This window comes from Coloeus monedula (assembly GCF_965178545.1).
Source record: "Coloeus monedula genome assembly, chromosome: 3".
Lineage (NCBI taxonomy): Eukaryota > Metazoa > Chordata > Aves > Passeriformes > Corvidae > Coloeus > Coloeus monedula.
In genome coordinates this window covers 45538558-45562266 of record NC_138783.1, presented here as the reverse complement: position 1 = coordinate 45562266, position 23709 = coordinate 45538558, and the positions used below count along the sequence as shown (strand labels likewise).

Below are 23709 nucleotides of genomic sequence, written 5' to 3'. Positions count from 1 at the left end.
TCTGGGAATAAGACAGTCAAAGAGCTAGCTGGGTGCTACATGGGATTAACACACTGTGGTCCCATGGGAACGCTCCAAGTTCAGGACAGCAGCAGCCATTACTCCAGTCAGTGCTGTGCTAATTTAGTGGAAGGAGGACCAAGGGTCTCTGAACCTGTTACAATAATAAATCCAGAAAAACAATGAAGATTTTTCATCCTCTAAAACACAAAGAGTTTTCTGAGAATATTTGTGCCTTAAATTCCAGAAGACGGGGGAACATATGGGGTCATGCTTTCTGTTCCCATGCTTTGGAGCCAACGCTTTACCTTGACCATCACTGTTACCACGGCAGCATCACAGTTCTGGCAAGAGATCTTATCTGAAATCTTAACAGAGGCACATTTAGGCTGTTCAAGGCAGCTTTATATTGCTCAAGCTAAAGTCAGTGAAATGTTTCAATTAGTGAGCAAACAGAGTCTGTTGATTTCCTCTGTGTGATGAACAGAAATCTGTCTGCTTCCTCCCCAAGTACAGTAAGGCACGTCTAAGCCACTGGCTACTATAATTAGGATGGGAAAACATTTATGTGGCACTATAAAGGTGAACTGGGTGCTTTGCAAGTACAAAACCACTAAAGTAGTTCCCAAAGAATTCAGAGTCAAATGTGGTCAAGAAAAAGCACAACGAAATTGTCTCCAGGGAAAAATGGATCCTGCAGAGATGAAGAATCACCAGGGCAGCAGGTCTGAATGACAGGTCTGCAGAAGGGAACTGTTGGGCTGAATAACTGGATGTCACTCAGAAACACTTGAGTTTCATTCCTGATCTGCCATGAACCTCACAGGTGACCTTCAGGAGTCAAGGATTCTGTGCATGAGTCCTCCCTGTAAAACTGGCATTACTTCAACTCACTCAGTTTCCACAATAAAGGCAGGCTATGGAACTGAGGCTGGGAGGAGACAAGAGGTACCTGTGGTGGGATAGCATCAGGAGGCAAGAGAGGAAACAGGGGCAAAGAAGAGGAAAACCTCTAAAAAGTGAGGAGTCAGGGAGCCAATGGCAAGAGTAAGAAATGAGATGGGATCCTTCAAGTGTAGGGGAGGAGAAGGTAGATTAACAAATTTTTGGTTAGGCTAAAGGGAGTTCAGAAAAACTGAAAGAGAAGCTGTCCGTGAATTACAGTAGCTAAAACAGGTAATGGCCAGAGCATAGAGAACTGTAGTCACGGTGATAGAAAAGCAAGGACCACTTCAAGAACAAGTACTGAGACAGAAAAGAAATGCTTCAGATTAGGCCTTTCATGAGAGACCAGTGATGTGAAATAAAAGGAAAGAAGATAAAAACCCCTCCCTGAACTCAGAAAAAAATAGAGGAAGTACAGAAATCAGATTTGAGAGAACTGATACTTTTATATCAAACAAAATCTATTTGAGGCAGAATTAACATGTAATAGTAGCAAGAACTTCAGGAGAAGAAATTTTAAAAGCCACAGGGATCTACAACTGGATAGTCATGGACAGAAGAGAAGATCATTTACCCTCTAGAAATCTGCAGGCACAAATGATCAGGTGCAATCAGGGGAGGAGCATGGAATGATCAGCAGTGCCATGTTTCAGGGGCCACCAGACAAAAATCTCCAACTACACATTTTGTGTCACCCACGCTTCCCCTCATTTGTCAAGATGAGGATTCAGTGTGATGTTTCAAATGGTCATGACAAGCAGCAGTAACTGAAATTCCAAGTGGCCAAGAAAACACTTGTTGCATACAAACACAGTCTTTGCTTGCATTTCACAACATTTCACAAGGCTTAAAAAGCAATCTCTGAATTTGCACACCCATATTGCTGAGTACACAGAGAATGGCTAAACAGACCTGGTGTGCATTGAAATTCATGACACAGCTGGAGCCTGCCCTCTTTCTCCATACACACCATGGGCTCGGCATGGCATTTGAGCATCTGGACTTATGTGTGAATCTTTGAGAAGTGGAAAATAGACAGAAGAGCAATTAGACTGCTCTTGTTAGGCTAAAGGGACAAAGGAGCATGGTGAGAAACTGTGCATTAATTGCAGAACTTGAAGCAAAAAATGGCCAGAGCACAGAGAAGACTTTTAAAAAGGGAAAAAAGGAACTACAGGCATGTCAGTCCCATCTCTATGCCCAGCAAGATCACAGAGCAGATCCTCCTGCAAACTATGCTAAGGCACATGGAAAAAGGGGTGATTGATGACAGCCAACATGGTTTCGTTAAGGGAAAATCATGCCTGACAAATTTGGTGGCCTTCTACAACAGGGTTACAAGAGTAGTGAATAAAAGAAGAGCAACGGACATCATCTGCCTGAACTTGTGCAAGGCATTTGACATGGTCCCATATGACATCCTTATTTCTAAAATGGAGAGACATGGATTTGATGGATGGACCGCTTAATGGATTGGGAATTGGCTGGATGGTCACATTCAAAGAGTTGTGGTCAACAGCTTAGTGTCCAAGTGGAGACAAATGACAAGTGGCATTCCTCAGGGGCTGATATTGTGACTGGTGCTGTTTAACAACTTTGTCAGTGATGTGGACAGTGGCATTGAGTGCACCCTCAGCAAGTCTGCCAGTGACACTAAGCTGTGTAGTGAGATTGACATGCCCCCCCCAGGGGGGGGATGTCATCCAGAGAGACCTTGACAGGCTTGAGAGCTGGGTCCATGTGAACCTCATGAAGTTCAAAAAGGCCAAGTGTAAAGGTTCTGCACCTGGGTCAGGGCAACCCCAAGCATACATACAGGCTGGATGGAGGATGGCTTGAGAGTAGCATTGAGCAGAAGGACTTGGGGGTGATGGTTGACAACAAGTTTAGTGTGTTTTGGCAATGTGCTCTCACAGCCCAGAAAGCCAGCTGCATCCTGGGCTGCATCCAAAGCAGCGTGGGCAGCCGGGCGAGGGAGGGGATTCTGCCCCTCTGCTCTGCTCTGGTGACACCCCACCTGCAGTGCTGCATCCAGCTCTGGGGTCCCCAACGTAACAAGGGAGTGGGTCCATTGGAAGACCATGAAGAAGATGATCAGACGGTAGGAGCACCTCTCCTATGAAAACAGCCTGAAAGAGTTGGGATTGTTCAGCCTGGAGAAGAGAAAGCTCTGAAGAGACCTTAGAGCAGGCTTCCAGTACCTGAAGGGGGCCACATGAGAGCTGGAGAGACTTTTTATGAAGGCATGTAGTGTCAGGACAAGGGGAGTAGCTTTAAACCGACAGAGGGCAAGTTTAGATTAGATATTAGGAAGGAATTCTTCCCTGTGAGGGTGATGAGGCACTGCCACAGGTTGTCCAGAGAAGCTGTGGATACTCCTTCCCTGGAAGTGTTCAAGGCCAGGTTGGATGGGGCTCAGAGCAATGTGGTCTAGTGGAAGGTGTCCCTGTCTCAATGGCAGCAGGATGGAACTAGGTGATCTTTAAGATCCCTTGTAACCCAAACCATTCTATGATTTGTAGTAATGGGGATAGAAAAGCAAGGGCCGCTCGAGTGGCTTTGCATGGTGTCATGAGATGTTGCTTTAAGACAATTGGTTGTGACTTCTGTGTCTCTATTCCCTTTGATTTACAGCATGACAGTATTCCTATTCCTGTGTTTATCACATTCCAAGACTTTAAGAAGACTTTACTCATTTAAGTTACAGATTCATTATAACCAAATTCTGTATTTTAATTATTTGCAAATCACATATTATCCAACCGACAGTTTACTAACTGGTGATGAATAAAAGCTACCCCCTAACATTCAGAGCCTTTTTTCTTTAATCCTGGAGTTCAGGTTTTATGAGTTCTAGCAGAGTATGTAAAGGTAACATAGAGCAGAGACTGAAAGAAAATAGCTAGAAAATTGAAAGCATGTGTAGGACCACTGTGATGCTTTTTAGAGGTGGAACTGTGTATTCCTGAAGTGAGCTAAAATCAGTGGCTGGTGTGGGAAGTTAATTCAAAATAGATGTGGGTTGAAAGACTGTGTAGAAGACTAGGAGACACGCGGTGATAATGACAGTCACCAAACAGGAACATGTGGTGGTAAAGCATTTTTTGAGGGGAAACTCTGTCAGTTTCGATGCTGTTTTCATGTTGTATTTTTCTGTGATGATATTCTAACAAAGCATTATGGAAAGCTGAGGATTTTTCATTCTCCTTCTGTGGTGGATTGACCCTGACTGGATGCCTGGTGCCCACCAAAGCTGCTCTATGACCCCTTCTCAGCTGGACAGGGGAAAGAAAATATAACAAAAAGCTCATGAGTTGAGATAAGGACAGGGGGACAAAGGACTCAGCAATTATAGTCATGGGCAAAACACTCAACTTGGGGAAAATTAATTTATTATCAATGAAATCGGAGTAGTATAATAAGAAATAAAAGCTAATTCTTAAAATAGCTTTCTCCTACCCCTCCCTTCCTGAATTCACTCCTGAATTCTCTTCCTCCTCCCCCACAGTGGTGCAGGGGGACAGAGAATGGGGGCTGCAGTCAGGTCATCACGTGTCTCTGCTGCTTCTTCCTCCTCAGGAGGAGGCTTGTCACATTCCTCCACTACTCCAGTGTGGGATCTCTCCCACAGGAGACAGTTCTCCATGAAGTTCTTCAATGTCAGTCCTTCCCACAAGCTGCAGTTCTTCCCTAACTTCTCCAACATGGGTGCCCCACAGTGTCACGAGTCCTGTCAGCAAACTCCAGCATGGGCTCCTCTCTCCACAGATTTACCAGTCCTACCAGGAGCCTGCTCCATCATGGGCTTCCTGTGGGGTCACAGCCTCCTTCAGGCATTCCCCTTGTTCTGGTCTGGGCTCTTCCATGGCTGCAGGTGGATCTCTGCCTCCCCCTGGACTTCCTGGGGCTGCAGGGGCACAGCTGCCTCACCATGGTCTGCACCAGGGGCTGCAGAGGAATCTCAGCTCCAGCAACTGGAGCACCTCCTGCTCCTCCTTCACTGAACTGTGTGCCTGCAGTGTTGTTGCTCTCATGTTTTCTCACTCTTTCTGGCTGCTGCTGTGCAGCTTTTTTCCACCCCTTCTTAAGTCTATTGTCCCAGAGGCATTACCAGTATCACTGATGGGCTCTGCCTTGGCCAGCAGTGGGTGGGTCCATCTTGGAGCCAGCTGGCATTGGCTCTGTTGGACATGGGGGGAGCTTCTGGAAGCTTCTCACAGAAGCCACCCCTGTAGTCCTCCACTACAGAAACCTTGCCATGCAAACCCAATAGACCTACACAGCGGTCTCTCAGAACTTTCCCCAACAACTTTTTAGGGGCTGTAATCCTGAATCCGATTTCAATAAAACTTTTGCTTTAATATGGATGTATGGCACGTATGGATGAGAAGTCCCAATGTGCAATTTTATGTTTCTATTGCCAAGGCCATGTGATACTTAATCCCCATCTTTCCACCCTGCTTGTGGTTATACCAATGGGTCAGGCCAAGTTATTTTATTTGTGCAAGTCACTCACCTCACAGACAATAGCAAATACTTCTCTCGGTTTTCTGGTATACTTTGCTGATAAAGCTGTGTAAACAAGTACAAAGCACACAGGATTTTGACTCCCAGAGTACATAGAGGTGTGACTGTAGTTTTTCCTCTACTCAGTATCATTCTTTCTCCCCCAAGAAAATATGTGAGGTTTGTTGACTGGAGCTTCTTATGCTGCTTTGAGATGCCTTGCCAAGTTGTATGTTATCCCACTTCCTTCCTGCAGGAAATCCAAACAGTGGAGGCTTCCACTGGAGCCCTGCCCCTCACTACTGCACCACACAACTGCTCAGCTCTCAGGCCCTCTCTTACAGCACAAGAAACGTGGTGCCCACTTCTGAGGGCAGGCCTTGAACAGGAGAGTTCTGCAACCCCGCTGTGCCAAGCTCAGGAGATGCCATGAGCCAGCAGCACCGCTGGGCAGCTCCGCGCCATCATGCAGATGTGGCAGGTATGCCGCTGTAAGGCCAGCTCTGTTGGCACAGTCACTGTGAAAAGCCAGTTTACTTAGGAAAATGAGATGGAGCAATAGGCTTACAGCACCACTGGAAAATTACTGTGTGTCAAAGAGAGGCTAAGCAGCTAGGATCTGAACTTCTGCAGATTAACTAGGGCAAGACCTAAGTCTTACAGGTTTGCCTTAGAGTTTTGTATCTGGGCAATAGCCTGGAACTGAGAAATTGGACATCCCCTCTGACTCTTTGTGTTTTGCATCCTTCTGTAATTTTGTTTCTTTTTTACTGACAGTATGATCTAGTTGTTGATCATTATTTGGTAGATGAGAATTCTGGTCCTGGCTTTGCTGCTGAATTGCTGTGTTCCTTGTGAATGTTCATACAGCCTAGCCTTGCTTCTCTCTTCAACTCCTCTGTCCATCTTATCTGCAGAGATGTAATCTCTGCTCTGAAGAGGTGGTTCCTATTATGGGTTTGGGATTTTTGGTAGCAATTGCAGCCTTCTGGTGCACCATCACATATAGCGAGATTAACTGATATTTTCCCTATGCCTCCCTGGAATGTTCTTGTTTAGTAGCTATTCCACACATGCAATTGCCTTGCATCAGCACGGTTTTACTTCTGTTTCTTTTTTAATTTATGGTTACTTCTGTCACCTACTTCTGTCACTCTTTGATGCAAAAGCAGACTTTTTAAAAATAGAGGTAGAAATAGGTTTTTTCTGCTTCTATAACCAACATCTACCTCTGTTTCCCTGTTTCCACTGAAGTCCTATTCAGTGTATCTGGAGTATTTAAATGCACATAGTTCAATCTCTTACAGTTCGACTTCCATGTTTTATATCAACTCACCCCTTTTTGCTTGTGCATTACTGATGTCAGTCTGCAATCTGTCTAGTTCTCTTCTTCTGCACTGTGTCTTTTTCTTATCCATGTACTTCCTTACCCATCTGTACTATTATTTTAATTGTCTTTGAATACACATTAATAATGCTTCTTAACATATGCCACTGCTGCTTTTTCTATTCCGTTCCTTCCTTTACTCTGTTCCATGTCCAGTTTCTCTCAGAATTTAATCAGTTGAAATTCATTGCTGTTATTTTTTTTCCTTTTGAGCTGACTTAGTCATAATAACAAGGCTTACAGGGAAAGATCCAAGTCTTGTTCAAAGATCTGATGCAAGGCTCATTACCATGGTCACTATTTTTTTTATAATCTTCCAGCTATATTTCCCTCCTTTTACAGACTCCATCAGATCCAGCAACATCTCAGAAGAGGAATAGTTTCCTCTGGGACCCACATGAAGTCCAAACCACACATTATGCTGGGAAGCCAAAATGTGTTCAAATTACATCTAATCTGACATTTTCTAGTCCTCTTCTGAAGTATTGCTTTTCCTAGTAAGTCTTTTGATAAGGCAGCCTATTAAATGTGCTAACTTGTGACTTCATTCAAGCCTTTAACTGGGAGAGGACCATTTCTATGTTTGTAAACTGAGATGATTATAGTCTATCTAATGTTACCTTCCAAGGGCACTGGACTGCCAGCCCTCACTGCTGAACTCCTTTGTTAACATATTTATTCTCTCTAGCCTGTACCTATTTGTCCTTCCTTAGGACAAGAAGGATCTTGATACGTTTCTAAATATTGTACACCTTAAGGCTTCCTGAAATGCTTTTGGTTTTTTGCTCTGGGAAGGGTTAGGAGTAATTGTGGTAAAATGCCTGTGACTCAGCCTGGTTTGCAACCAAATGGACATGGGTTCCTAACTAACCCTGAGAATGTGAGCTGTGTGCATTCCCTGCTGTGACTACTACATTTTGTCTCCCTCTTGGTGATTATACATCAGATTTCTCTGTTGAGGTGTCTTGTAGGTGCCTTCCTGGTGCTGCTTTTGGGGAATGTGACATTTAGCTTTAGTGACCAGGCATTATTTGCAAGCAACTAACTGAAAATACCCAGTTTCAGTAAAGTTTTGTTCACTGCTATTTTAGGCTTCATATGAGTAAATTGCAGTCTTTGTCACATGAGTAATTTTTGCCTCTTATTCCAGGGTCTTATCTAATGGGATCAGATCTTTAAACAAGACTTGGATCTTTCCCTATGTATGAGTTACTCATGGATAGAACTGCACGGGGCTTTAATACCAGGCCTTCTAAATAGGTACAGTAAATGATCAGAGAAATGAACACACCTTTCTTTTACATTAATGCTGAATTCTGATGCTGGGCTTTGAGACATCAATTTAACATAATGATAGGTCACAGAAAGAGATTTCCTGGAAATTCCAAAATATGGGAACTACCCCTCTTTCCTTACAGGCAGGGAAGTTCAGGTGGAGAAGTGAAACGGTTTGCTGTCAGTCCCAAAATGGGACAGAGTGTGGAAAAAAGCTGATCTATGTTATCTTTGGCTCTACAGACCTGGCTACCAGCCCCTCACCCAAATCAACACGAAACATTTCAGTGGTGTATCAGCATTCTGAAGTCGTGGATGGTCCCTTACGGTTGCAGAATGCCCTTGTACTGTGGGGGGGGGTGTGTGTGTGCATGGGGCATGGGGCACTTTGTAGTCTCCATAAGCTACACATGTGGTTCATTGCTCCCCATGTGCTCTGGTGCTGCTTTTGCGTGCTGCACTCCTTTCGAGTTTCCTAGTCCCGAATCCTTACCTCCATACCAGTTGCTCTGGGAATTCCTTTGTATTTTCTTCTCCAGAGTACTCTAGAGTACTCATTTGTTCCCTCAGGATAGGGGTTCCTCACAACTCCTTCTTTATTTTTTCTCCCACATAGACATTTTGGGAAATTACCCTTGTCCTCACCACTTCCAAAGTCCCTCATTTTCTGCACCAAGCCAAGGGCTTTAAATACGCATGTGTTCCTCCCACACCTTTTCCTTCTGTCCAGAGTGTGAATCATTCAGAGCATCTGTGGCAGGAAGGACAAAGCTGTGGTGGGGGTATTGTTGTGCTGGGAGATGCTGCTGTGCCAGGCCTTTGATGAAAAGATAATTGCAGGCTAGATTGATGGTTGCTGGATGCCCAGACCTGTTACCAGGGCTCCACATGTCCTGCATTACCCTTCTCTTTTTCTCCAGGATCAGAAGGGCACTGCCTAAAAACTTCTAAAATTTCCGGATTGGGTGGCTGTGTTGCTCAAAAGCCATCTGCATTGCATCTGAACAAAGTGATGCCATCAATCTGATTGCAGGGACCTGAACACTACAGCTATTCATTTCCAAATGGGGGGTGCAACTGGCTCAGCAATTCAGTTCCAAATGGAGAGCACAACTGGTGAAATTCCACACAAACTCCCGACATTCCTACAGTCCTCTTGGGCTCTGCTGGGCTCCAGCTGCAGTCAATGATTGATACAAAGTCTGGGGCTGGGAGCAGAGTACATAGGAGCATGGGTCCTTTTGAAATTCAGAGTTTTGAACTTTTTGAACCTGTGAGTGCTGTAAAGGCAGTCTGAGCATCCAGAATGCCTTACCCAGTTAACCAGAGTCTGTGTGCAAGCTGAGGCAGTTTCCCAGTCAGATTTATCCTGTTTCACTACTTTGTGTTAAAATAAAATGAATTTCTGAAATACCAGGTCTCATGTTCGCTGCATCTTTGCCACCCCAAAAGAGTTCTGTGATAGATCCCATAGGCATACTCCTAGGGGGAAAAAAAAAAAAGCATATCTAAACCATACTTAGAATTTGGTTAGAGTTTATTTTTTCACCTACTCAATTATTGAAGCACTGAGCCTACTTTTGACCACCAGAAATGCAATTTTGTGTCAGGGTTAAACATGTATATTATATTCACATATAGGTTGTATTGTCTGTACTGTGCTGTAGAACTCAGAACTGCTGTTTCAAACTGGTTTTACGTTGGTGATTTGGGAAGAATGATTCCCCAGTATCACTCTGCAAAGAAAATCAATGTATTGAAACAAGAACATTTCAGTGATGTTGTAGTCTTTTTTCTTGTACATCATTCATTTTACATCACACTGGTTTGTCCTAAACATGTCACTGTTATTCTAAAGAGAATGTCACTGTCAGCAAATTCCTTGTGTCTGTATGCTCATACATACATATGTTCACATGTTCACTATTATTTCATGTGTGTGTTCCTCTTTTTGAAAAAAACTAGCAGAGAACTAGGTATTGCTGATGATATTCCTTTACCTTTCTTTTTCAAGTTTTCTGAACGGGTTCAAGCTTTTATTGGCGATTAGTACTGTGTAGAGAAAAAGTTCATCCACCCACATCATAATTATTTGGTTGCTACGATTATTTTTAGCAGTATGATTTGGTAATTGGTTCCAAATACAATAGTTTAGAAAGAGACACTGTGGCCCAGCAAACAGTGTAACAAGAATACAAGGAGGGGATGAGGCAACACACAGCATTAGATGTCAGGATGGAGCTGCACAGAGCTCCCACCTCCCTCGCTGTTGTAGGTGGGTGGAAGGAGAAAGAATGTGAAATAGTGGATCTGTGGTCCTTCCCACTTGCCCACACAGTGGGGCAGACAGCTGCTCAGGCAAGTCAGGAGGTGAGTGCTGTAATCACCACAGATCCAGCAGCATCACCCACTGAAGCAGAGCCATGAATAAATACAATGACCCTTACTCATGGTTGATTATTATCTCATAGTCTCGTCTGGGAACAGATTTGCTGCTCTGCACAGACAAATTGCATTGTTCTTTTTATGGGGCATCTTTCCTTCTGGAGGTACCTTACTAGGGAGAAGATAGCTGGGAAGAAAGACTTGATAGTAATTTCCAAAGAGATGACTTTTACAGTAATCTCCAGAAAACTTACAAAGATCAAATCATGTTTTAACCAAGTCGTTGTATCAACCTAGCTGATTTCAATTTCCCTAGTATTTCTGAGGAACATATAGTTTGCATTTCTAAAAGGTAAAAGCAGAAATAGTCTACAGAGTCTCTACATCTGGCTCTTTCTGGAGAATGGATGCAACCCATCTCACCTGTACTTGCTGCTCTGCTGGTGGGAATTCTATCCCAGGAACTCTGTGCAAATGCATGAAATTTAGAAAGTGCAGCTGGCTGGAACCAGGAAGCAAAATAGTGCAGCTGAGTCTCATTCCCAGATGGATCAGAATGCATCAAAATGGAACAAAAAATTCCAAAGAAGAAAAACAAATTAAAAGATCTGTTTTACCTAGATTTAAGAAAGTGGTTAACAAGCAAATCTTACAAAAGAGCATAATAGCACAGAGTAAGCAATTTTTATCTTAATGCTGCTCCTTTAAACCAGCCTGAACTTTGTTGGGAAAAGGTCTCAAGCCATTGAGCAATGTCTAGTTTGGGCAATCATGTTGCTATGCTTCATCGGATAAGCACAGCAGTAATTCAGAAAATGAAGCCATGATGCATCTGTCATATCACTTAAAATTTACTTCAGTTTTGCAGGTATTTGAAGATTGCAAAATGAGCCACATTATCCTGCAATATTCTGCCAACACTGAAATCTGGTCTGAACCTAGTGGATTTCCTTATCTTCAGCTTTCCAGAGTGAGAGGCTTCCTCTTTCACCCCGCCCTGCCGTACAATATATTCCAGTCAATGACACTATTGAAATTCTGACAGCAATTTATATACAGTAACTGACTGCCCTCAGATGAGACGCTAAACAATTTCTGTGCACCAAGCTGCATTTTTCTCATGCCATGTAGCACTCTATTCTCCTCCCAAACCAGCACTTTTATAAGCACTATTTTTAAATAAGCATTATTCAGGTATAGGCACTATTGACAATTTTGCATGAAAGACATTGAAAAAAAATTATGATAAACAAGCTCAGAGAAATATCCTGAGACAGGACTGCCCATGAGTATATTATTAACAAAAATAGTCTCCATGGCTTGGAAAAGGCTGTAAAAATAGCTCCCATCCTGGAAAGACAGTTATGCACAGACTTCTCTTTATACATGCTCACAGTCCAGTGGAAGACACTGGGGCTCGTCGCATAATTAAACGGGTCTTAACAATTTGCAAGACTGACATTTTCCCTGCCAAACAGAGAAACTCTACAATGAGCACCTCTCAGCTCTGCAACAGGATTTTAAGAATTTTGAAGAATTTCAGGACTGCAGGCTTCTTCCATGTTAATGATCTAAAGATATATGCTTATATGTATGGAAGTTTGCTCTCTTATGGTTTTTACTCTGTATTAATGCATGGTTATGACTAGCATGCATATCTGTCATGCTGAGGGGCCAGAGCCAGCCTTCCAGATCCAAAAATTACTGTATTTGGGAGTGTGGGGATTATTTCTCATTGTGAATTGTCTTTATTAAAAACCAGAGAGATACCTAAAATCATAATATTCCTGCTTGCATGAAAAATGGGTTAATAGGGGGACCTTATCATTCTCTAAAACTACCTGAAAGGAGGTTTAGTGAGGTGGAGGTCAGTCTCTTCTCCCCGCTTACAAGCAGCAGGACAAGAGGAAATGACCTCAAGTAGTGCCAGGGGAGGTTTAGGTTGCATAGTAGGAAAAATACCTTCTCTGAAAGGGTGGTTGGGCATTGGAACAGGCTGTCTAGGGAAGTGGTGAAGTCGTTACTCCTGGAAGTGTTCAAAAGGTATGTGGATGTGGCACCTGGGGATGTGATTTAGTGGTGAACACATTGGTGCTGGGCTAATGGTTGGATTCAATGATCTCAGAGATCTTTTCCAGTCTTAGTGATTTGACGGTTCTGGTTCCAGGTAGTTCCATCCACAAAAAGGTCAAACATGAACTTTGCATCCAAATATCCTTTGCAGCTTGGTTCTGCATTTTTGTTCCAGATGTGGATTGCCTGTCTGCCCTCCTCCAGTACCTCATAGCTCCCTTGTCTCCTCACCATGATGAAACATGAAAAACAAGTAACCCCCTCAAAAATCCCAAGCAAACCTGAAACCAAAAGGAAACCCCAAGAAGGCATTGATAGTGCTGCCACTTTGTGTGCCTGGTTAGTCCAGCATGGAATGGGTAGTGGTAGGAATAACAGTTATCAGCACAGACATTTCAATTTAAGTAAGTTTGGAGCATGGGGTGACAGGAAGAGCACTTCCAAGTCACCTATCTTGCCCAGAGAAGCTGTGGATGTCTCATCCCTGGAGGTGTGCAAGGCCAGGTTGGATGGGGCTCTAAGCAACCTGATTTAGTGGAAGGTGCCCTCCATGGGCGGGGCGTTGGAACCAGATGATCTTTAAGGTCACTTCCAACCCAAGCCATGCCATAATTCTACCCCAGCCCTTTTCGCCTCAGCAAGTAGAGGCAGGAGAGGAAAAAGTGTCACTTCGTACAGCCCGTAAACCTACGGGCGGGCGCCCCGAGGGGGCCGGCGGGCGGAGGGCGGGCGGAGGGCGGGCGGAGGGCAGGCGGCCCCCGGCACCTCGGTCCCCTGAGGGTGGGCCGGCCCTTCCCGGCCCTTCCCGCCCTGGAAGCCCCTCCCCCCGCTGGAATGCGCCGGGAGGGAGTGGAATGACGCGGGCGCCGCGGGGTCACGTGGCGCGAATGGAATGCCAACAATGTAGCGAATGTCCCGACTGCGCCCCGCACTCGGCGCCCGGGACGGCCAGGGGGGAAGATGGAGAGCGGCCCGCGCCGCCGCGGCCGCCTCCGCCGCTGAGCCGCGCCGTGCCGACCCCCGGAGGGCGAGCGGCGGCGCCAGGCGCCCCGGGGAGGTGAGCGGAGCGGGCGCGGGGGGCGCGGGCTCCCCCTCAGCCCCGAGTGGGAGCGCTCCCCATCCCCCAGAACTGCTCTTGCGCGGAAGGGAAAGTCCTGTGGAGAAGCGGGGGGTGCGGGTGAGCGGACGTGGGTCGGTCCTCGGAAGCGGGAGTGAGCGTCCCGTGTGTGAGTCCCCTCCCGGCGGCAGCCTGGGCGCCCTGCCCGCACCCTCCGACATTTTCCGGACACTCGTGTGACAGCGCAGCCCAGCCCCGGCGCAGCGGCATGGGGGTCCGCCTGTCCGAGGCCTCTGCCCCAGCAGGCCGGAGCTGCTAATAAATGGCCTGAGTTTATTTTGGGAGCTTTCTGCCCACGAAAGGAGTGGGGGGAGAAAGGACTCCCGGCGGCACGGGGGTGGGAGGCGACCCGCCGGGGCAGAGTCTGCAGGGCGGGTGTCGCAGGGAACGAGGGCCCCGGGGAGCCGGCCGGGGGCATCCAGAGCCCGCGGGGTCCCGTCTGGCTGCGGCGGGGGCCCGCTGTTCCCCGTCAGCTGAAGGTCACTGCCGAAACCCAGCAGTTCGCCACCCTCTCCGCTACCTCGTGAGCGGTGTGCGTGTTGAAATACCCCTTTCCCGGGAAAGGCACTCGCGCAAATGACGCAAAAAGGGCTCGTTTGGAGTGCCCGGGCTTTGCGGTCAGTCACTGCCGGGCTGCTGTGGAGGGGGAAGGCGAGATGTTTCCCACAGCTCTGCGTTGGGCCAGTGCTTGTAGCTGGCAGTGGGACACGGGCACAGAGTCACTTTTGGACAGTTCTGTTAGCAGGAGGAAGGGAAGGAGAGGCGGAATCGTCTTAGGGAAAATCCCCTTTCCACTTTTCTTCACTTCCACAATGTGCCCACTTATAAAGAGAAGCACGGTTTGTATAATGATGAAATTCCTGAAACGTTTCCCCCCCATCGTAGACCTCCAATACAAAGTGAACAGTTCCTGCCTCCTTGAATTTATGTTCCAAAAAAAACCTCCAAAAAAACCCCCAAACCGATACCTGTAAATTGAGAGGGGGAGGTAGTTCTAGCAGCTTCTTAAAACTTTACTCCTTCTTATACTGCAGTGATTGCAAGTTCAGCTCACTCCGGTGCCTGCACAGTTAGAGGGAAACAGCTCACCAGCTCGGGCGAGCTTTAGTTTCTTGCCTGTGTCCCAGCTCCACAAAGCCACTACCACATGCAGCCTGTTGGTGGATGAAGAAACGGGAGAGTGAATAGATAGTGCTGCTGGGACAACAGACACCAGCATATGATTTCAGTGTCGTCGGTTGGTTGGTTGCTGACAGAGCAGCTATTGGTATTTATCGAATGAAACAATCAGTTACTGAAAAATTCTTTAACTTCCTTGAAATGTCATGTTTTCAGGATAATGGGCAAGCTTCTAATTAGTACAGAACATATAACAGTTTGGAAAAGACCTTAGGATTGTTTAGTCAGAATGGCTTAGAACTCTAATTTCTCCTGATGGCAGAAAGAAATCTATTGATAGATTTATGCTGTAAGCAGGGTGCAGATTAGAAGGATTTGAAGTTATCCAAATCTAGATGTACAGTTAGAAATGCTTAGACAGAATGAGACACTATCTTTTAAAGCATACAGCCGTTTTATTTTTTTGCTAAGAATGCAAATCTCATGAAGATTTTAAAAAGCCAGCAGCTTGTCTTTCTTTGTAAATTATCTGTAATATTTAGTGTTCCAGTTTTTCTGCTTAGCTTACATATTTCATTATAGAAAAAAAGTCCTGCAAAATATGAAACGGGTTTTCAGTTAGCTCCAGTACTTGCTGTTGTTGCTGCTCTCATTCATACTGTCTAAACGAGCAACGTTTCTTTCTGGTTTAAGCAGTATTGTAAATGTAAGCTGAGGAAGTTGCCAGCTGGCTTGACCCAGCATTATTAGACTTGAGCTTAGGCTAAAGGTCACAGAAGTTCTTTATGTGAAGCATGTGTGTAAGTGGGAAAGCAGTCTTTTGCTGCAAAAAGGTGGGGGGCTTGCCAGCTTTCCCAGCCCGTCCCAGGCCTGAGGATTGGCACAGGGACTGAAAAGGAAGAACAACCCAGATGCCTAAACCCAGCCATATGGTGCCTGCTGCTGTCAGGAAAAGAAAGACAATTATAGACCAATTAATTGCTCTGTATCTTCTAGCTAGTTATGATGTAATCCAAAAAAGGCTGCAATACTACTGTGTTTTATTTTTTACCAAGTCTGTGTATTACCTTTTGCTGTATTCTGTCCAAGTAGAAAAAAAAATCTGTTCTTGAGATCCTGCAGTTGCTTTTGTCTTCTCTTGGGACAATGAAAGCTTGTTCTGTTACTGACCAATATCTGATTTGTGGAAACATCAAAATCTGGATGAACAGCTTTAGCACTTCCCTTAAAACAATTGGCAAATGTCACTGTCAGTTCTCTGTGAGTTAGTGTCACAGGGTATTCGTGGAGAGCACTGAGTGGAGGAACTTAAGACCTCAAACATATTATTGGTGTCTTTTAGTTAACAGAGCATTTAAATCTTAGCAAAAGAGGTTGACATGGGTTAATCTCAAGTGATTAATCCGTGCTCCTGCATTTCAGACTGGTGAACCATCATAGAGGAGTCTGGGGTCTGACTTCACTGTTGTATTTCAGACCTTGCTTGTAGAGGAAAGCTTGAAGCAGACTGTACTGATGAAGAAGTGGTGGTGGGCTTCAGAAGTGAATGTGTCCAGATTCTGTTGGGCTTCACAGTAGCAGTCTGTTTGCTCGGCAGTGAGAAGTGCTGGTAAATGTATGGAAATGGTTGGTTTTTTGGGAAATGCTACAGCTATCACAACAAAAAGAGGTTTTAATATGAGCATGTGAAAATAAAGAGCAATACTTCCCAGAGAAACTCTTTTCAGTGATAAAGGTGCTATGATCAAAAGTGAAGCACCTTTAAAAAAAAAAATCCAATTGGCTTCTGAGTGCCAGAGAGAAACATATGGTATGTTACCATCCTCTGTATTGGCGATTTGGAAACAACTGAATGGAATTCTTTCCTTACCAGCAAGGTGGCTGGTGCAGTGTTCAGAAGTCACTTTGCAAGTGCAAATGGTAGCAGAAGAAGCCAATTTGCATAAGCAGCATCAGTAGCTAGGTTACATTTTTGATGAGGCTGTCTTTTTAATCCTGTTCCAAATGCAACATTATTTAATGTTTGTATTACGGTGATGCACGAAGATTTAGTTAAGGTAGGATTCTTGTTGTAACTTTGTGCTGCGTGGAGGTCACAAGCTGTATGGTAGCTCAGCTGTGCTGCATCAGTGTTCTCTGCTGCTTGTCAGAAGAGGTGCATAAAGCTGTCTCAAAGTCTTCTTTTTCTGTATTGGGATGCTATATGATCTGGTTCTTCATCATCTGCTCTTACTGTATAGCTCCATTTACACCTCTTTTCCTTTTCTTCCCTATAAGGCACAGCTAATGAAGTATCATATATCCTTTCCTCTATTCTTCTTTTTCCCCCTTCTCCTTCCAGTTCTGGTGAGAATTGTTACTTTCAGGCTTTGATAAGTTATTCACATGGAAAGGCAAATATCTTGTCTTTCTGTTATTCACTTTGTTATTGAAATACTAGAAGTTGGTATGGTTAGAGTCATCAATATTTCCATTATAAATCTTTTTCATAAACTTCTGAAACTGTGCTCAGCTAGTGTAAAATAAACAAAATCTTAAGTGGGGGAAAAACATTTCATGAGCATACTCTTCCCTAATTATGAAATAAGATAGGCTTCTCCAGAATTTGGTTATGCAACTGGGTAGGAAACTTGCCACAGTTAGGTACTGTACAATTCTTAAATGAGTTTTTTTAAACCTTAGTTCTTAGGGGTTTTATTTTAATTTATTTTGAAAATTAAACTTAAAAGAAAAATGAATTATTACTTGGTTATTTTGAGAAAGTCTTTTAGAATCCTGTTATTGAAAACAGATAAAGTGAAAATCATTAAAAGGTATCCGACTGTGACAGCTTAAGAGGTTAAACGGATTCATTTTCACTTGATTAATTCTCATGCTGTCTCTTCAGAGGCATTTACAATATCAGCTTAATTGAATGTACTTTTTATTTTCTTTCGTTTCAGACACTGTCAGTCTGCAAAATGATGATTCCACAGATTTTCATTTTCTGTAGGAAATGTGAAGATTGTGAGCTGAAGTAAAACTTTGGCAGAAATCTCTTGAGAATTTTGCCTTTTCTTCTTCTCTTTGAAGGATTATGTTTACAGGAAATTGATACCATCAAGTGACACTTTTTCAAAATAATTTAAAAGAAACAAAGAATAAAGCTGAATTTATGCTCAGAGAAAACTGGATTAACAATGAGGCCAAAGACTTTTCCTGCTACGACATATTCTGGAAACAGCAGACAAAGGTTACAAGAGATTCGAGAAGGTTTAAAGCAGCCATCCAAATCTTCAGGTCAGGGACTACCGATTGGAGCAGGCAGTGAAACTTCTCTGGACCCTAAGATTTTAATAGGGAAGGATGCTGCAAGGCAGCAGCAGATGAGACAAACGCCCAAGTTTGGACCATATCAGAAAGCTCTGCGAGAAATCAGATATTCTTTGCTGCCCTTTGCTAATGAGTCGAGCACCACAGCAGCCGTGGAAGTCAACAGGCAGATGCTCCAGGAACTGGTGAATGCAGGTTGTGATCAGGTACGTATGAGGTGGGAGGGGGGATTGGCACTGCTGTCAAAGCAAGTTTATTATCTGGACCAAAGAAAGGATTTTGATGGTGTCTGTCAAAATCTTGGAAATGCACTGATTATTCTGGCAGTCATGTTGCTGTATGAGTAGCATACAGCATGCAGCATGAGTAGATGGACTTATTCAGGGCAGATGTGCCTACTGTGGGGTTCATTTATGTTAAAGACAGTTATGGTGACCTCTAGGATTCTTCTATGATTTCTCCAGTTGATATCTGAGACTGAACAGGGTAGCTTGTCTTTTTTTTACCTTTCTTTTTTTCTTTTTTTTTTTTGTTTCTTAATTTTCCCTGCAATGCTTAGTAACAAGCCTTAGCTGTGAGTAATAGGGTAGAATTTTGTCTAGCACATCTAAACCCAGTTCACTGTCAGAAGTAACTGTAAGAAATTATAGACACAATATATGGTATTTGAAGAAGCTCACTTGCTGTTGGCCAGAAAGCAGGAGGGGTTGGATGGATGTTCAGCTGACAGCAGTGATTCTGTCCACACCTTTACTTCTCACTTTCTCTGCTTCTACTAAGAGGTGGTAGCACTGCTCAGATAAGTGACTTGATGTAGAGATGCTTTTTTTTGTCATCCTGGCATTAATGCTAGAATGTATTCTTAATTCAAAGACCATTCACTAGGTGCAGAACACGGTCATTTTGTGTTGAGCTGCATTCATCTTGCTTGTGCTTCCAGTATTGACTTTCACCTCTGTCCAGGAGTAATTAAAAATTTTGCTTTTTAGGGAAAAAGTGCTGGTTTGGGTTCAGATTCTGAGTGTTGTAGGAGCACTTTTTTTCCCATGTGATTGAATAGCAGTTGTTGACAAGCTGAAACATTTCCATTTATAGTCCTTGATACAAATTGGAGAGATTTAAAACCAAAGTGCTTTCAGTGGCATCTCCCTGATTTCAAAACTTAGGCCTCATTCATTCATGGCAGAATGTGAGTCTCTTGGCTCTCCTAGACCATATTCTGATTCTGTATAACAGAACTAACATCAAGCATTATTGTAAACAGTGTAACAGTATGCATTTCCCTGGAGCTGTGTAAATATTAATTAGTGCTGTTTCTGTGCCAAAGAGTTTATGCTGTACAAGATAATCAGAGCTAGAGCAGATTGCATATCTAATAAGAAGTGCTGCAGTACAACTAAACACTTCCTAGTCCAATGAACCAAGATGCTGTACTGAATTATTTAACTGGAGGAACCAAGAGTTTTCTTTGATCTCTAGTACGCCATGAAAACAGTGTTTTTTAGAACTCTACCCTCTAAATGTCCCTAGCTGTTTAGGATGGGAACACTCCCTGTGTGTATGAGCCAAGGTTAAATGAGCACAGCTGGATTCTGGATTGGAAATGCACATTTGGTAGGTTACATGGACAAATCATTCACACATAGAACTTAGCTTGTTGGACTGAAATCTTGGAAAGTACTTTGAGCACACTACAGCACAGTAATGTTAAGCCAATGTATAAAACAGAAGTACCTGAACACCTGTTAAAATGTCCTGGTATGCAAAGCAGTGTAATGAACTATGTGTGTAAATTTTTTTATATTCAGCTATTTTGACTTCAATGTTCATACAATGGTATTGCTTCTTCTAGAACATTGAGCCTGGTTCTGACTCTGATGTGGAGGTTTTGCCTACATCCTTAAATTTTGCTCACATTTTTGGTAGGGCTTTTTTTTGCCCCTCCTCATTGGCCATGACCCTTCCATCCTCCCATTTGTTGTTTTTCCCTAGCTGTGACTTGTTGCCTGGCAATGGCACTATTGGGCTTGTCCCTTAGGTGTGTTTGGCACGCAGGTCTAGGCTTTATCAGGATCACATTTGGCTAGAGTCCAAACAGGTTTCAGGAGTGGAATCCTGTAAATAAAAATGCTGAGCTTCCTAGTGTGAGTCCAGACCATATGAAGATTTGCTGTCTCGAAGGATTGTGAATGAGTGGAGCTTCTTGAGATGGTGTGAATAGTATCTGACCTTGGGGATGGTGTGGTGTAGGGTGACAGACCTGATTGCTACCTCTAGGTTCTTCCTTTCCCCCTAATGCCTGAGCTGTTTTGAATTAGATGCTGAACTGTTTCATACTATGATGTGTAGTAAGTCAGCGATCCCAAGCTACCGTGTCCCTGCTTGTGAATCAAAGCCTTTAAATGCCTACCACATGGACACCTTCTGTAGTCCTGTAGGCAGCTAACAGATCTCTGTTTAACAGAGAAGTGAAGGCAGCTTCAGTTTCTTTGGGGATGCTTTTATTTACCTCTGAACCTAGTGCCAGTGTGAGGTTGGTAAATGGGCACTGAAGCCCAAACCCCACTGTCCCTTTTCAAATGCCAGGAGCAGCTGTTTTGAGGTTAAGGATTTCAGTCCATGAATAGCTAATGTTCTACTTGAGCCTTCCCCTACAGCAAGCTTGCAGAATACAAAATCTCACCCCTCCTGATCCTGCTTCATGGTGCAGAAATCAGCTGTTCAGCAGCTGCAGTCGTCCTGAAGCATCTGGCAGTTTGTCATTAGAAGCTCTAATTGTGAGCATTCTAGGAAGCTGTGAAGAAGGAATAGATGGCTATAACACTCAGTTTGGTCTTATGAGAACTTCATTTTCCAGCTGGATTTGGGCTGATGCTTTTTGGTGTTCTAGATGGAACACTGAAAAGTAATGCTAACCTTGTGAGTAATCTGTTGTGGTGGACACCATGCAAGGATCAAGATTCTTCTTTGGTCTGTTTATTAGGCCACAATAAGGATTTTTGGAAGGATGAAGGGAAGCAGTGACAATTGAAAAGGAAAATTATTTTAGAGGCTAGGGAAAGGATACTTCTATTTAATACTCTTACTAGCTCCACTCATCTATTCTATCTGTAGCATGGATAGATTTTAACAACAACCATTTCACATCCTACAGGAAATGCTCCCTGTTCTGCCTAAGTGACTCTAAGTTTTGAGACGAAATTGAAATTGGTTTTATTGAATGAAAAGGAAACATAACATTTTGTTACTTTACTCTTGCTCTATGAAAGACCCACACAGCCAGGAATTTCGTTATAAGCCACTTGGTAAACTTAACAAGTATATGAAATGCAGTGTAATTCGTGAAGTAAGTATTAAATTCTCATGTCTTTCAGTTACAGTTATCATAGGTGTTACTTGTTTTAAATGGTTAGGAAGTTGCCAGTGTTCTTTTAAATGGCATGTTTTCTTCCAGAAAGCTTTCTTTTTCCACCATTGTGTAGTTTACGATTTTATAGTGAAATATGCTCCCTTAAACTTAATGGGGACTTCACTATTGACCTGAAAGAAGCCAGGATTACCAGGGTTTTTTTTTTTTAAGAGATAGAAAACAAATAACACACATAATTAGTCATTGTTTTTCTGAAACAAATTGAGTAACTTGTCTGTTGTTTGCTTAAGTCATCTTTTCAACAGTAATTATTTAGTGAGTTTCAATCAAAAATAATTAGTGCAGCGTAAACAGTTTTGAAACTCATAGAACATGACTGCAAAAGACCAGACCTTTTTCGTTGTAACAGCTTGAAGCCAAAAGCACACCTAATATGCCATTCTTTAGTAAATAAAAGTCCTTGGGCTTGGAAGTGTAACTTGCAGTCACTGTAGGGGGACAAGAGTGTGTCTGTCCTGTGGGCTGGTAAACCACTGGAATCACCTGGGGCAACTGGGTGGCGTTTGGGGTGTGGTGGTAAATGCAGCTGCTGTTGTGGATTGAGTGTTTCTGATGAATAGATGCAATTGAGCATATGATCAGTGGCATTCCAACAACCTGAATGGGCTGTACTGTACTTACTGTACTTCCTTGGAGCATAAACAGCCACTGACATTGTAATTTAGAGTGGGCTGCAGCAGTTCTAGATGAACTGTTGAACGTTACACACTTGTCACTTTTGTGGGTTTTTTTTTTTCTTTCCCTCAAGCAAATTTTCCTTTGAGCAAAGGGTGCCTTTTCCGGGTGAAGATTTCTAGACATGGTTTGTTTGGGCTGCTATTTTTAAGAAAAAAATCACGTTTTAGGATTTTTTACAGGCTACATACTGCTAGTACCATGCTATCTGCTGTACAGCTATGAATATGTGAAGCAGGGAAGTTCTTAGGCTTTATTTTCTCCAGAGGCTTTTATAAATTTCCGTAGTAAAGCATGGACCAGTCTGCCCCACCGCCCTGTGCCAGTATCAGGATATTTTGAAGGGGAAGATCTGTCCATTGGATACTAATTGCATTGTCTTTCAAGGAAGTGAATGGTGTCTGTGGAATGGTGTAATGTGTGTAAGAATATCAAGTTGACTGCCTTGTCATCAGTGATACGCTGTATTCATGAGATTCAGTTTGTAGAGGTGGGGGTTTTGGTTGTTTTTTTAAGTCCTCCTTGCATTCCAGGATTCTTTCAATCTGTACATCATGGCTTACCTTCTTTTTATTGAACCCGTTTGGCAAAGATTCTGCCCTGATTTGGGAATGCTGTTTGGTTGCAGGTTTTGAGAATGGGAAATAAAGTATTTATCTCAATTTGAACAAATATTTGCACTTCTTAAGTGAGGGAAATTCTGTTCTGCCAAACACAGCTTGGGCAAAAAGTCCTCTTTTGCACTTTGCATGTAGAACTAGTATTCTGTTCTTCCTGTTGTATATAGGTCGTGCTTGCCCACCTATGATCCATGTGCCATCTAGCAGTGTGTTACTGAGCAGTATGACTTCTCACTATATTTTTGGAGTGATGACAGGAAGCAGATACAGTGTAGAGTTTTGTTTTGATAACAGACTTGCTGAAGCTCTGTTGTAGTAAAATATCTGCTGTGACGTATTTGTTAAGAGGACAAGTCTAAAAAGACAGCTTGCCTTCAAGGTGAAGGACAGCAAATTTTGTAATAGCAAGTAAGAGAATTAATTTCACAACATTGGCCTGTCCTGTAACAAAATTTTGTGTTTGCCTGAGTAAACTTTCCCTGTGTTAGGAGTTTTGCCTGCCCAGCCATTTACCAAAACCTCCAGGATGAACATCTTAGTCATCTTCTGGATGTTTTCAGTCCAGATTGTTTGGATAATGAAAAATGACTGAAGAATGAGCTGTTACAGAATTGCCTGAGTTATTCTGTGGGACATATGTTAAAGGTGAGGATCACAGAATATTTTTAATTGGAAGGAAGCCACAAGGATCATCAAGTCCAACCCTTAAAGTGAATAGCCCATATAGGGATATAACATGTGCCCTTGGTGTTGTTAGCACCATGCTCTGACCAACTGAGCTAATGTGGTTCAAGTCATTACAAGCTGTGCTGCTTGTAGAAGTATTCTGGGTTGCAGGGAGGGAAAAAGGGATGTTCAAATGAGG

General features: G+C 43.4%; 1 protein-coding gene across 2 annotated transcripts in view; it reads left to right on the top strand.

Moving 5' to 3' along the window:
- The first annotated feature begins 13487 nt into the window (after window positions 1–13487).
- Window positions 13488–23709, top strand: part of LATS2 (large tumor suppressor kinase 2) — a 49012-nt gene continuing 38790 nt past the window's right edge. For both annotated transcript variants that reach the window (XM_082279396.1, XM_082279395.1), the window contains exons 1-2: window positions 13488–13628; window positions 17750–18325. In XM_082279396.1, the coding sequence (XP_082135522.1) occupies window positions 17987–18325 (339 nt within the window). In that variant the 5' untranslated portion in view covers window positions 13488–13628; window positions 17750–17986. The remainder of the gene's footprint in view (window positions 13629–17749; window positions 18326–23709) is intronic.